This window comes from Haliaeetus albicilla, chromosome 27 (genome assembly GCF_947461875.1).
Source record: "Haliaeetus albicilla chromosome 27, bHalAlb1.1, whole genome shotgun sequence".
In the NCBI taxonomy this organism is placed as follows: Eukaryota; Metazoa; Chordata; class Aves; order Accipitriformes; family Accipitridae; genus Haliaeetus; species Haliaeetus albicilla.
Genome location: NC_091509.1, coordinates 4203814 through 4217130, shown reverse-complemented (window position 1 = coordinate 4217130; position 13317 = coordinate 4203814). Strand labels below are relative to the sequence as shown.

General features: G+C 35.6%; 1 protein-coding gene across 1 annotated transcript in view; it reads left to right on the top strand.

Moving 5' to 3' along the window:
- Nucleotides 1-13317, top strand: part of RANBP17 (RAN binding protein 17) — a 164526-nt gene that overhangs the window by 17264 nt on the left and 133945 nt on the right. Inside the window, exons 10-14 of the mRNA XM_069772834.1 lie at nt 151-297; nt 1428-1600; nt 4269-4462; nt 8398-8503; nt 10100-10235. Of these exons, the coding sequence (XP_069628935.1) occupies nt 151-297; nt 1428-1600; nt 4269-4462; nt 8398-8503; nt 10100-10235 (756 nt within the window). The remainder of the gene's footprint in view (nt 1-150; nt 298-1427; nt 1601-4268; nt 4463-8397; nt 8504-10099; nt 10236-13317) is intronic.

Sequence of the window (13317 nt, the reverse complement as noted above, 5' to 3'; positions counted from 1 at the left end):
TCAGCCAGACATCTGTTTGCTTTGATTTTCTATTCAAAACAAAGCAAAACACCTATGCAAATAAAATCATCACCCAATTAGCAAGAGTGCTCATAAAATTTCTGTTAGACTAAGCTGTTAACTTTTAAAAATTTGCTTCTTCAAATTTAGGGTTTATCTGATCCGGGTAATTACCACGAATTCTGTCGGTTTTTGGCTCGGCTAAAGACAAACTATCAACTAGGAGAGCTAGTAATGGTGAAAGATTACCCAGAAGTCATCCAACTTATAGCAAATTTTACTATTACTAGCCTACAGGTAAGATTATATACAGAAGTGTTCTCTTTTCTTCAACTCTTGAATGACAGAGAGAGCTGATCCTGGTTCTCTGTGTTGGTGTTTTTTGAGGAAGTGGTGAGGCTTGTCTTTATGTAAAAATATATTTTGTCAGTGATGTAACTTAGATTTCTAAACGTTCTGGAACTGGTTCCCACTCTTATGAAGTTTTGTAATGGGAGCAGATTTAAAGAAGAAAATGACAACGGAAGTAGGAGAGATATGGATGTTAATTCTCCAGCCTTAGTTCTCACCCTCAAAAAAAAAAAAAAATATCCAACAAACTAAACCCTTTATCCAGCCCTAAAATGCTTACACCTATGCTCCCATGTAAACTTTGAAGTGCCTACACTGACTAGGCTATTGAGTTCTGCTTTTGTGCATATATATATATATGTACAAACACAGAGTTGCCTGTATGCTGAGCTGCTGAGTGCAAAGTTCCCATCTGAGCTAGATTCAGAAGCTATGTGGAATAATGTCTAAATTTTTGAGGGACCCACATTTGTATGAGAAGGACACATATCACAGGATCAAGATTCTCACAGTGTTAAAAATTTTACAGATTTGAAACACACCAAGATAAAGGCATGCATACTGTTTGAGTAATACTAGAATTGTTATTTTAGCATTTTTTCCAGAGTCTTTCTCTGGTCTTCAGAATAACAGCTGAAGATAGTTATCTTTAGGAGAAGATTTTGGCCTTTGAATTCCTGAGTTGCCAATGGCAGCTCCATAAGCTTGGAAGAGAAAAGAAAGTTGAGATGCATTTCTGTTCTTTACATTTCCTATTAGGTGGCTCTAGGCAGTTTCCCACTCAACATTTAGGATTTTTGAATGGCCCTTTTGTAGCACTTAAATCTCACCATGCACTGTGTTATAATCTAGGCCTAGCTCTGAGTTTTGAATCGTGGGTTTCACTTGAAGGAGGTGAGAGTGCCAAGTAATTTTGGATCTACTCTATAATGTGTGCCATAGTATGACTCCGTTCTGACCGGGTCCTTCAGTAGTTACGTGAATGAATAAGGTTACTTAAGATGAAAGCATCATGTTTCACAACTAGAATTTCACACTAGGATGCTTTAACAGAAGTATGTTTTGTTTTCTTATAGCACTGGGAGTTCGCTCCAAATAGTGTTCATTATTTGCTAACTCTGTGGCAAAGAATGGTAGCATCTGTACCTTTTGTGAAAACGGCAGAACCCCACCTCTTAGATACATATGCACCTGAGATAACAAAAGCTTATATTACTTCTAGACTGGAATGTGTTCCCGTAGTTATAAGGTAAACTTGTAATTGCAACTTTAAAACTGTAATATGGAATGTTTAATTTTCTGTTTTGTTGCATATTATATTTTGGTTATGTTTAAAAATCTAAGTACACTGGTTCTGATTACCATGGCAATTTCTTTAGATGATCCTAATTGGCTGATAGCATTTTAGTCCTTTTGCTTATTAAATCCAGGCCAAAATCAAATGTAAATTCTAATTGTTTTTTCTCTCATGGGCCTTTGTGTTTTGAAAAAAGTCTGTCTCCCCTCTCCCCTTTTTTAAGACTATCTAAATTAACTATATTGTTCAGCTGTGACATGTTTTCTTGATGAGTCACTTTCTAGGACCATGGAGGGTAATAGGGGAAAGCAGAATGAACCCCATGCACAGGAAAGGGTGAGACTGAATAGAACAAGCTAGAGAGTAGCATGATTGAAATTGGCCAATTTAAAATTTGTTAGTTCAAGTCTTCTTTTTATAGTTTAAGTAAATGACCTTACAGTCCACACTATAATATAGCAAACAAGAAAAAAAGTGTTTGGATTGTTGGAAGGATTTAATTTTCTCCAGGGGCTTTTATGAATTCCTGCTGGTAGGATCTCCTGTCAGACTACAGGACTGCAGAACAAGCCACATCTGCTTTTACTTTTCAATTTTACATTACTGAGATGATGTCATTTGTTCAGTTTGTGTGAGGAAGTGCATTCAATTTCACCATTGTTGTCCTTTTGTCTCAGCTTAGCCAAAATCTCATGTCTGCAAATTACATAATCTGTCATTTTACTGTTCAGTGACTAAGCTATAGTTGGTGTTATTTGCCTTATGTTATCACCATAGGTATGTTAAAGGCTGACTTCCTAATGGTTCAAAATCGTGAGCTTCTCTATCATTGTCTCAGGAACAAGAATTAATAGTACCTAGCGGAGCTTCCAGTGTTCCAGTGCTAGGACAGGGAAGGACAAGCAGCTGATTGCAGGTGCAGTCTGTTTTCCTGGGCCTTCTCTCAACCAGCCTACGCTTCTTTTGGCATTTTTAAGTTATCGTCTCTGTTCAGCTTTTCTGTAATGAAATCTCAGGCTTGAACATTCACGTCTCAGCTTTCTTCTTTACTGAGTGGTACATTCCATATCAGCTTCCAGACTTGAAGCAATCATTAGGGCTAAGCTTCTGGGTCAAACAATCTGGCATGACCAGCTCCATTGAAATGTGCTGTTGCCTTCATCAGCATCACCATCAGCACTGAAAATTCAGTTTCTTTGTTTGGCACTGATGAGAGCTTCTTCTGGATGTCCTTGTTACGTTGTGGAAGATTAAGCTTTCTAATCTGTGAAAAAGACAGCAGGGAAAAGATGAGGAAAGCACTGATCTTCTCTTCTACCAGTCTGTGTCATTCTTAAGACGGTCTTGGTAATGCTGTTGGCATGTATCCATTCCTAGCTCTAAGTGATTTGTGTACCACTGTTGTATTGTCTTACTGTCTTATGTGATGAAGATCCTCGGTTGTGGCATTTCTGTAGACAGCAGTATCAAATGTAGACTTTAATATCAAATGTCCAGACCATTCTTGAGAAACATGGGATGTCTGGGAGCTGATTTTATAAGACTTCTGTTTGCTCCAAGGAGATTAATAGATATCTTTGCAAACAAATCCTGTCTGCTGGAATGACCATTTTTCTTACAAACCAGTATAGTTGATAAAATCACCCCCCATTCAGGAGCCTCCAGCTGGTCCTTCAGACAGAGAAGTAGTTTGGAACAATGGAAGGAAAGTCCCTTTTGCCCTTTTGGAGGGTTTGAATAGGTATTTTCCCTTTTGAGTAAGGGTGAGTGAGGAACTAATGATTCCTCTACAAAGGGTCTACAAGAGGATGCTTTTCTACAAACTAGAAGGGGAACTTTTATTTCAGATATTTGTAAATACCTGAGAAGATGTCTGTTTCAGCCCGTCTTGAACATTAGGATTTTCAGCTGCTCTGTATTTTGCAGAGTTTGGATGTTAGCACTGTTAGCTTTGTTAGCTTTTTGGATATTATCTTTATCTGTAGATTTTGTTGCCTGTGCAATAAAAGGGTAACCTTCTGATGAATAAACCTTTACTATTGTGATTTGTGTAATGAGTATAGTTACACTTTATGGTAAGACTATTGGTCTCTTTGTTATAGGCATTCCATAGGGTCACAGCATGTTTACAGCAGAATAAAATAAAGATTTGTAAAGAAGTTGCATGGAATTTTACTGAAGCTTGCTTGTTGGCTTTGGTATCATGGTCTTGTGCTTAATTTGATGAATATGCAAAATCCATTTCTACTAAGTATTCCATTCTTTCCCCCCATTATCCTCTGAGAAAGATGCTGCTTGTTAATATTCTATTCAGGCACAGCGGACCTTAGTTCTTCAGGATTTACTTTTCTGTGTTCATACTGCCAACCTCTTCTCCTCTCTTCTTTGCTTTTTAAAATACGTGTTAAGAGGAAGGCACAAGTAGAATACTGTTCTGTGTTTGTGTGGATGTGCATGGGTATGTATGTAAATAAAATGAGATCTTATGTATCTCCGTTGTATTCACCAGCTGCTAAGGCTTTTATAGTTCAGCACTTCAGTGACAGTGGTATAAGATCTGGATGGGAAAACAGCTTTTAAGCAACAGTGGCTAAGTGGTCACTTTTTATGTCTATTCCAGAGATGGCTTAGAAGATCCACTGGATGATACAGCTACAGTTTTCCAACAGCTGGAGCAACTGTGCACAGTTAGCAGGTGTGAATACGAAAAGACCTGTACACTTCTTGTACAGTTGTTTGACCAAAATGCACAAAACTACCAAAAACTATTGCACTCTTCTAGTAGGAATCCATTAGAAATCACAGTTCAGGAAGGTTAGTATTTAATTTTTAGACTGTGTTTTATGTGCCAATAACCGTATACGTGCATGTGAAAAAGCATAGTGATCTTATGGCAGATATAACTAGACCTTTTCTGAAACTAGGAATTAATGATCCAAGTCACCTTGCACTACACTTTCACTACTTGTCTTTGTATTAAATAGGATACATTGGCAGTTGTTATGTTTGTTTTAACATCTTGCTACCTCTTTAGAATATAGGCATGAGAGTTGTAAAAACTTTTAATTTCTGAAAATTGACATTTTAGTGCGTCGGGTGCCCTCACGGGAACCAGCTGCAACTTGATGAACAGCTTTTGAAAATGAAGATGTTAACTTTTGTTCTTTTTGCATTTATCTCTCTGTAAAAATTAATGTAACATTAAAAACCTTAATTTATGTTATACAGCTCTGTTAAGATGGATTGCCTAATTTTCAAGAAACTCAAGTTATTTATTGTAGTCTAAGTTGTAAAAATAATAAGTACTTTTTATATTTTTTTTTCATATACCTATTTCGGTCCTGTCTGTGTCTCACTTAAATTTTCTTTGTAACTACTGGCTCTTTCCTAATATAGTTATCTTATGGCTGTTGCATCTTTACATGGATAAAGGGTGTTGTTTTGAAAAGGTGAGACAGGTTACTGCATAATATAGCTGTTTCTTTGCATGCTATTAAATGTTTGTGATTTATTTTGCTGCTTTTTTGTTGAGTTTGAATATGCTGATTTTCTTCTATGTAGGAGCCATTTTTTCACTAATTTATATAAGACCTCCTACTTACCTCATTCCACTTTCTTCCATGCAACTGTCAACTTTTATTTGGGAGAACTTTCATTAATGACCTGATTTCATTGACCAGCTGCAGTCTGAATTTGGCTCCCCATGACTGAGGAATGGAATATAAAGGGAAACAATCAGTTGGAGTCTTTCAGTGTCAGTCCTTTGGGGATTGCCCATTATGCGTTAGAAAACATTTGATGCAGTTTAAATACTGTGTTTCTGTTCTGCAAACTAAACATTTGTGCTCATATTGAACAATAACTGTTATATCCCCTAGATATACATAGTTAAATTTAGATGTTTAATGGCTTTTAATGTTACAAAATAAGTTAATGTAATATTAAGATCTCATTTTATTATACTGTCCTTGCTCTCTGTATCAATAGTGATGCGGTCATGGTTTACTAAAACAATAATCCCCAAGAAATGGGTCATTAACAGTAGTTAATGATTACTTGTGATCTATGGTAATGACTGATTTCTTTGGGATTATTGCTGTTATAAACCATAATTACAGATTATTATAGTAATAATTATTTTCTAAAAGAAAAGATGTTGTCTGCCTCAGTAATTGCAAAAGTGAATGTGCTGAAAATTTTAAATAGTGAAGGTATAATTGAGGGAAAGAAGTCATACCTATTAATTGGTATTGTGCTAAGAGAAGAGCACTATCATCAGAAAAATAACTATATACTTAAAAATAAGGTACTGCAATTTGTTAAAAGGAAGACAGGTTTTTATTTAAAAAAAAGGCTATTGGCCAAAGTGGTGGCTCTTTGAACCAGCTAGCACCACTTCACAGTTGCTTTTTGATACCATCTTCAAATGGCCATTCTTCAGTAGCTGTTAATGCTAAATTCATTTGAGCAATGGCTGTTCTCTTAGATGCTTCAGTTCCTTGGTGTTTTGCTAATGATGGTGCAATCTTTTAGTGTCCTAAATTAACAGCTGTTTGTACTGCAACGTGTGTGTGATGGGGTTTTCCTTGGAAGTGTCCTGTTTGTGAAGAAGCAGCGGTCTTGAAACAGGGAAATATGTTGGTTGGTGGACAGCTGATACCGTTCTTCCGGATTATTAGGAATGGAACAGGAATAATATGAGACGATATTTAGAAGTCTTCCTCATGTATCTTGTCTTGTCTCAAAAGTTAACACTTGTTCCCTGTCACAAAGTGGTTTTTGTTGCAGATTTCAGACTGTATTACATATTTGTGTGGTATTTTTTAAAAAATAAGACTGAGATTTAAGATAAACCTGAATGCTTTCCTGTACTTGTGTTGAAATCATCTGCATGTTATTCCATAATCTGCATTATCTTTTTGTGTATATTTGATCTCAGCATCTTTTTTATGTATAGAACACACTGTACTGAAACAGAATTACTTATGATGTAGCGTCACCAGAGACAGGCCATAAGGATACTTGAACACCTCAGAACTATTAATCGTTTCTGGTTTTTCAAAATAGAACAATGCAAAACAGGAGGGAAATTAAGTGAATTTTATTGTTATGTAAATGAAGACTAGTTTATCAGAGATTTGAAACAAACATGAAATAAGACTTTTGGTAGATACCGTGCATGTCCTGATATGTACGTAGAAATAGCCAAAATAAAATATTGTTTTACAGTCACAACGTGGCCTCATTTGTTTATCTGTACTTGATCCTTTATGTTAAACTTCAAAATGAGTTCAGTAGGCACTTTATTCACCAGGGTATTATCTTCACTCTTGTAAGTTACGCTGTTGTCACTTGCTAAAACCCTGGTAATGAGGGCAAGACATCTTCTAGTTTATGTAAATATCTCACTTACTGAGAAGTCTTGTTTGTAACTTGATTTAACTTAAATGGAAACTTTTCCAAGTTGTCTTTGCTGTGTTATTTTCAACCAGTTCATTTTAATTTATTACAAAGTATATTTGACCAGATGAAGATGGAGTCTAAAAATAGCTTTACTGACCTGTAGTCTCAGTGCATTTCAGTTGAGGAAGAATCCTTTAGTCGTATCCTGAAGTTTTAACAGGTCTATATGTTACTTTGCTATTCAGGTCTTAGTTTTGATCATAATTTAGGGGAAAATAGTGCATCCTTCCTGAGAGAAGATACCATTGGTTACTGGAGTCACAACTTAAAAAGCTGAAGCAGGAACCTACATGGCTTGAGTAGGTATCAGTAGGTCAAATTCAAAGATACTCCACTTTAATGTGCCAGAGATAAAAATAATCCAGGTTTTGCAATATGGCAATGATTTTCCAGCAGAGAGAGGCCAAAAGAATTCCCCTGAGCTCAGTGTTTGTAAACTTAACAGTTCCATATTTATTTATAAAGCGGGATTTCAGTATTTGAAAATCTGTACAGAATACAGTACATACACAAACTCAAGGAGTTATTTATGGAATTTACAGAAATTGTGATCCTTGTGTTGTACTTTACTCAATAAGGCCTTTGCCAGTGGATCCTGTAAGTGCTTTAGTGGAAACTGACAGCTAAATAATCTGGAAGATCAGAAGGCATGACAGTGTGGCTTGAAATGGATGAGCTCTGTCTTTCAAATCCTTTTAGAAAACAGTCCGCAGAGACTTTCAAAACTATGTGGTGGTTCACAAACTCTTTTCTTGAAGAATATGTCTGACTTAAATATTTTCTTAAGTGCAAATCACTTTAGATAGTAGTTTAATACTACAAAGAGTTCTTTATTTGAAATAGAAGTAAGAAACAAGTAGATTGTAGTGAGTCTCAATTACTTCCTAATGCTATGATAAGTAGATTTAACAGCCCCACTGTAGATAAAATTGTTCCATGCCTTGAAGTAACTTGTGGCAGGCAAGTGAGGATACTAGGTTAATGTATATCTAATCTTACCAGGCTGAGTTTGCTTAATTTGTATTTTAGATTAATTCTTCTGTGTTTTATTTATAAGCATGTCCAGGTTAATAGGCTGTTCTAGTTTATCTGTCAGTTCTGCTCAGAATTTTTTGTTAGTTGATTTGTCTTGGTAGGTTTTAAATCTGGTAGAGGGAGAAACCTAACCGTTCTCTTGACAGCATTCTGCAGTCTGACACCTTATAGAACTGCTGATACCTTATGGAAGTGTATTGTACTAGCATAATGGTTTATAATCATTAACTGTTCTTTCTTTTTAATGTCAGGACGTCTGGCATGGCTTGTCTATTTTGTGGGTACTTTTGTGGGAGGACGATTAACATACACTAGTACTGATGAACATGATGCCATGGATGGAGAATTATCCTGTCGGTAAGTATTGCTTGTTTTGAATTCTTTATTCTGATTTTTTTTAATGATGTTTAGTATCAGCAGATACTTTGAATTTAAATGTCTCAATTTTTGTCCAGTTTTTGGATGGTGGGTGCTCAAGGTCTGTACTGACTTTCTGTGGATTGAGACCATTCTGCTGGCTTTGATCTTTCCTGATTCATCATCCTGAGCAGTGAAGGAGCCATTAAGGCTATCATTTCAAAACTATGTTTCAGAGGAAGGAAAGAAGATTAAAGGCAAATATGTCTCTTACTATAGGTAGTGTTTAGATATGCCCGTGTAGCTACCTGTTTTCATTTGTGTTCTATAATTTTATACAAGTGTTAATTTTATTAGCTGTGAGCTATGGCTATTATTTTCTGCACTACTTCCTTTACATTAATGATTGCAGGTGAAGAAGTGCAGAGGAACTGCTGGTCAACCATTGAAAATTTAGGCTTATTTTTAGACTAGATCTTGCAATAAAAAAGAAGGGTCTAGATTTAAAAATATGCATGCTATAGTCTTCTTTCTACAAGTTTTAGGGCAAGGGGTGAGCTAGGGATTATTGTGAATGACATGTATTCCTTGTGGCAAACACAAAGTATGTGGCAAACACTTTCTTAATCCTTGTTTTCACCCACAAGTATGTTAAAAAAGGCATGCATATTTGATCCTGTTATTTACGTCCACTAGCTAACATAAGAATAAGGACATACAACTAGAATTGGATAAAAAGCTTTACATTTTCTCTTTTGTTTCTTGCCTTCCTAATCTACCCTGGGGCTCTGTGGTGTTAGCAGTCTTCCACTATGTTTTTATTAAAAGTGAGAGGTTTTAATATACAGGCTTACAGATGAAGTACCTACTGACTTCTAATCCAGTGACTATATATTTCAAAATTGGCAAAAGGTGAGAATATTTTTTTGAATTGCTAGGGGATTAGGATTTCAAGGAATAGGTAGCAGAAGAACATGGGAAATTAAGGAAAGGAATATTCCTTTAAAAAAAAAAGTATTCAATTTTCTTAGCTGACATAGGCTGAAATTGGTTCTTTGAAGTCAGTCCTGGTAATATGGAGATACATACCAAGTAAGGATTTAGGTCAGAAAATACATGTTTGTTTAGATGTTTTAGGAGAGACAGAAGTGGGAAGAAGGGAGGCAGACAGTGCATTATATACTGCACATGTAAACTTATTTTTAAGTACAATAGTTTCAATTTCCAGGGAACTTGAACAGCTCTTATCTTGTACTTGCTGTCTGAGACCCATGCTTCTCAAATTTCTTTGTGTCTTTCATCATGGAATCGACGCTGTAAGAAAGAAAAAAAACTTTTTACGAACTCACCACAGTATCACATATGTATCTGAGAAAATGTCAAGTGACAAAGTAATTAGAAAAGCTTTATGTTGATGTTTATGTTTAATAGTGGTCAATTAGCATAATTAGCATCTAACCAAAACAAAATCCTAGAAGAAATTTAGGCAAACAAAAAAATGGCTGATAGGTTCCTAAAGAAATTAACTGTGACAATATCATTTAATTTGAGAATTCTTCCTGAAAATGTTTTTGGTTTTTTTTCTGTTGTTAAAAGAGTTTTTCAGCTGATATCTTTGATGGATGCCCAGTTACCACAGTCTAGTAATGAAAAAGTAGAACTGGCAATTCTGTGGTTCTTGGATCAGTTCCGTAAAACATATGTGGGAGACCAGCTTCAGCACACCTCAAAGGTAAATATTTGCTGCAAACCACAACATTTGAAATGAAAAAGCCTGTGCAGGAATTGACCTGCCAGTATATCTTAACACATAAAAGCTCTTGCGCTTAGCTGGTGGCTGATTGGCTAGATCGAGAGAGAGATGGATAGATGGATAATTTACTAACGTTTGTTCATCTGAGTGGGCTTCCAACCACGTATGCTTCTGAGTTTCGGCATGCTAGGAGTTAATATTTTAACAGCTATGTTCATTAAACAATTTTAGGTTACTTTGCATTTCAATTTTTTATTTCAAGCATTTAGCTGGGTTCTGCTATATTGTGTTATATTTCACAGCTGGGTACACAAGATTTATTCTTTTAATAGTTCTGTTCTTTTGACAGTTACTCACTTATGTGGATTCCACTGTATTTCTCACATTACTTGGCTTTTCTGCATTTTAAATAGGGAAGAGGGAAAAGTAAGATGCATTTTTTGAAGAAGCAGCAGTTAATTCACCTTAACTGTAGGGGACAGTCATAATATAGATGTTATAAAGAGAATGTCAGTAAGATGAGATCAATTGATCTTGAGAAAGGCTGAAAGAATTCTGTTGGAGCCCCAAGCAAATCTTTAGCAAGAATTGTGACAGTGACTGAGATTTGGTTTTACTTGTCTAGTACTCTATCCTTGCTTTCTGGTGAACGGTCCCAATCTCAAGAATTCTTTTATCCCTTCAGGTTTGAACTGTACTTCAACTTTATTGAATGGTTCCTCACTTAGTATTAAAAATAAAGTTTTACACTATACTGAATTACTTTTTCATGAAAGCAATGTGTTCCTTTCAATTGTCAAAGCTGATTTGTTATTTTTAAGTATGGTGCACTGCTCTAAATGCTAAGTAACAGAAGGTACACAGTAAAAATGTACTCATGTTCCTGGTATTTTCATTAGCAAAACTCCTACTGATGGCAGTTCAAAGGCAACATGGCTGTACAGTAGTTGTTATTCTGATCTGTAATTCCTGGATTATTTTTTATTTCTATCCAATTTTGAGAGTTTTGGTTTCACCTTATGTTCTGACTGATTGAGGTGTAACTGTGTGGAGAAGCCCTATCAATGTATAGTATGTTGTAACAGATTGTTATAGGAGATTGTATACCTAAGCTTTTTATGTCCATCCTTACAGAAAGCTGGAAGAAGCGTTTGTGAGTGGGTGAAGCAGCGGGCAAAAACTGAAGTGCATTATTTATAATCACCTGGAGCTCTGTTGTCAGTGGAAAAAAATGTAAAACTTGAACATTTGCCAGCTACACCAGAATTCAATACATATGAATTTATCGAGCTCAGCAATGTGTTTTGAATAACCGTAAGACTGCCTCTGCAGTTGCATTGTGTGGAAGGTTAAATGGTTAATTATTGAGTAAAATGCTGGCTAATGTTTCCATTTGATTTACTGAAGTGCACTTTGTACAGAAAGAATTAACTTTTACCGAAAGTACATGGGGGAAAACTGTAGGACGAATTTAAGAAAATGGTTTTGTTTTCTTTCGCTTTATTGTTTTGGTTTTTCCCCCCACCCTGATAAGTGAACATGAATCAAACTGGTAATACATCATATTCCATATACTGCCTTTGCTTATGATGTGTGTCTTATAACCAGACTGGGAAAGTGGGAATTTTGCAAGGCTTTCATGGTGTCTAACAGTTTAAGGGGTATTTCTAAATTCTAGCCCCAGTCTAGCAACTCCATAGTTCATTGCAAATGCATTTTCAAAGTGTGGGTGGCTTGGGGTTTTTTTTATGGTTTGATTACATCTACCAGTATAATTTAGTTTGCAGTCAAATTACACTTTCTTTTTTGTTCTGTTCTAGTGGGCCTGATGTAACAGCCTCTCATTTGCATTGATAGAATCCTGTGGTCCATATGACATTGTTTTACAACAAAAGCTGTGTGTAAAGGCATCTGAGCACCCAGTTTTGATGTGTTTTTTTTTAATTTTTAATAAAACAAAATGAGATGTTTGTATACATTTTACAGTTAAGAGAAAGACAGAAGGCAACACTTGTATGATTCTTCTGTTTTATCCTGCTGTAGCAGCAAGTATAGCAGCAGATGGCATTCTACCCTTACAGTTGTAAATCCTCTGATACTGTGTCTTGCTGGCAGCTATCTACAAATATGCAATAAAAAGGCTCACACTTGGAAGCAGAAAAATCAGATATATATCAAATGACTAAGTTAATACACATTTATATAAATATTCAGGATTGCTTGAATTGTTTTATTTACAGAATGGGTAATGGAAATTCTGCATGCTTCAGCCATGTTGACATAATTTTTGAGAATATTTCTCTATCTCAGCATATGCTTGCATACAGAAAAACAGACAACTGTTAGAGAAGGCCGAGTAGTCTAATGAAATTGTAGAACAAGTCTATATAAATATACAAATTTTGTTCATTAACTCATATTCTTAAGTATGTGCATATAATAAATGCAAACTCATTATAGAAAAAGAAAATTGGCTAGGTAAATTAATGCATTCTTACTAAACAGTCCGCTGGGGCTTACTGTCTAAGGAAGAATAGCAAAACCTTAGAGATCTCTTCCGTGATACTATAATATACTTTTAGTACCATTACATTTCCAATACAAAAATAATACATCAAGACACTGTCTTTTGGATCAGGTAGACCTTTGAATGAATATATATTATAAGTCTGTTTAATACTAGCCTGGATTCTCTGGTACTGTACAGCACTATTAATATCTATTTGTCTATCAATAGATGTTTTGTTTTCATGCTGATATGACGTAGCCTTCACAGAGTCATCCTTTTGTGGCATATTGCTGATTGGGATGCTGGCAGGATAGTAGAAGATAAGTTGGCTGGAAAAGCACTGCACTGTGCTTTACTGAAATTGTAGTCTCAGCTTCTGTCTGTGGTAGCTCTAGCATTACCGTAGTGTGCCACTGTTAGCCACTACTGTAAGTAGTGTAATATTGCATTGAAATCCGATTCCTGACATCAAACACACTGCTGTTTTGAATGAGGCTTTTTCCTTTGCAATATTCTTAACATATCAACAACTATACAATTATTTATTTATAT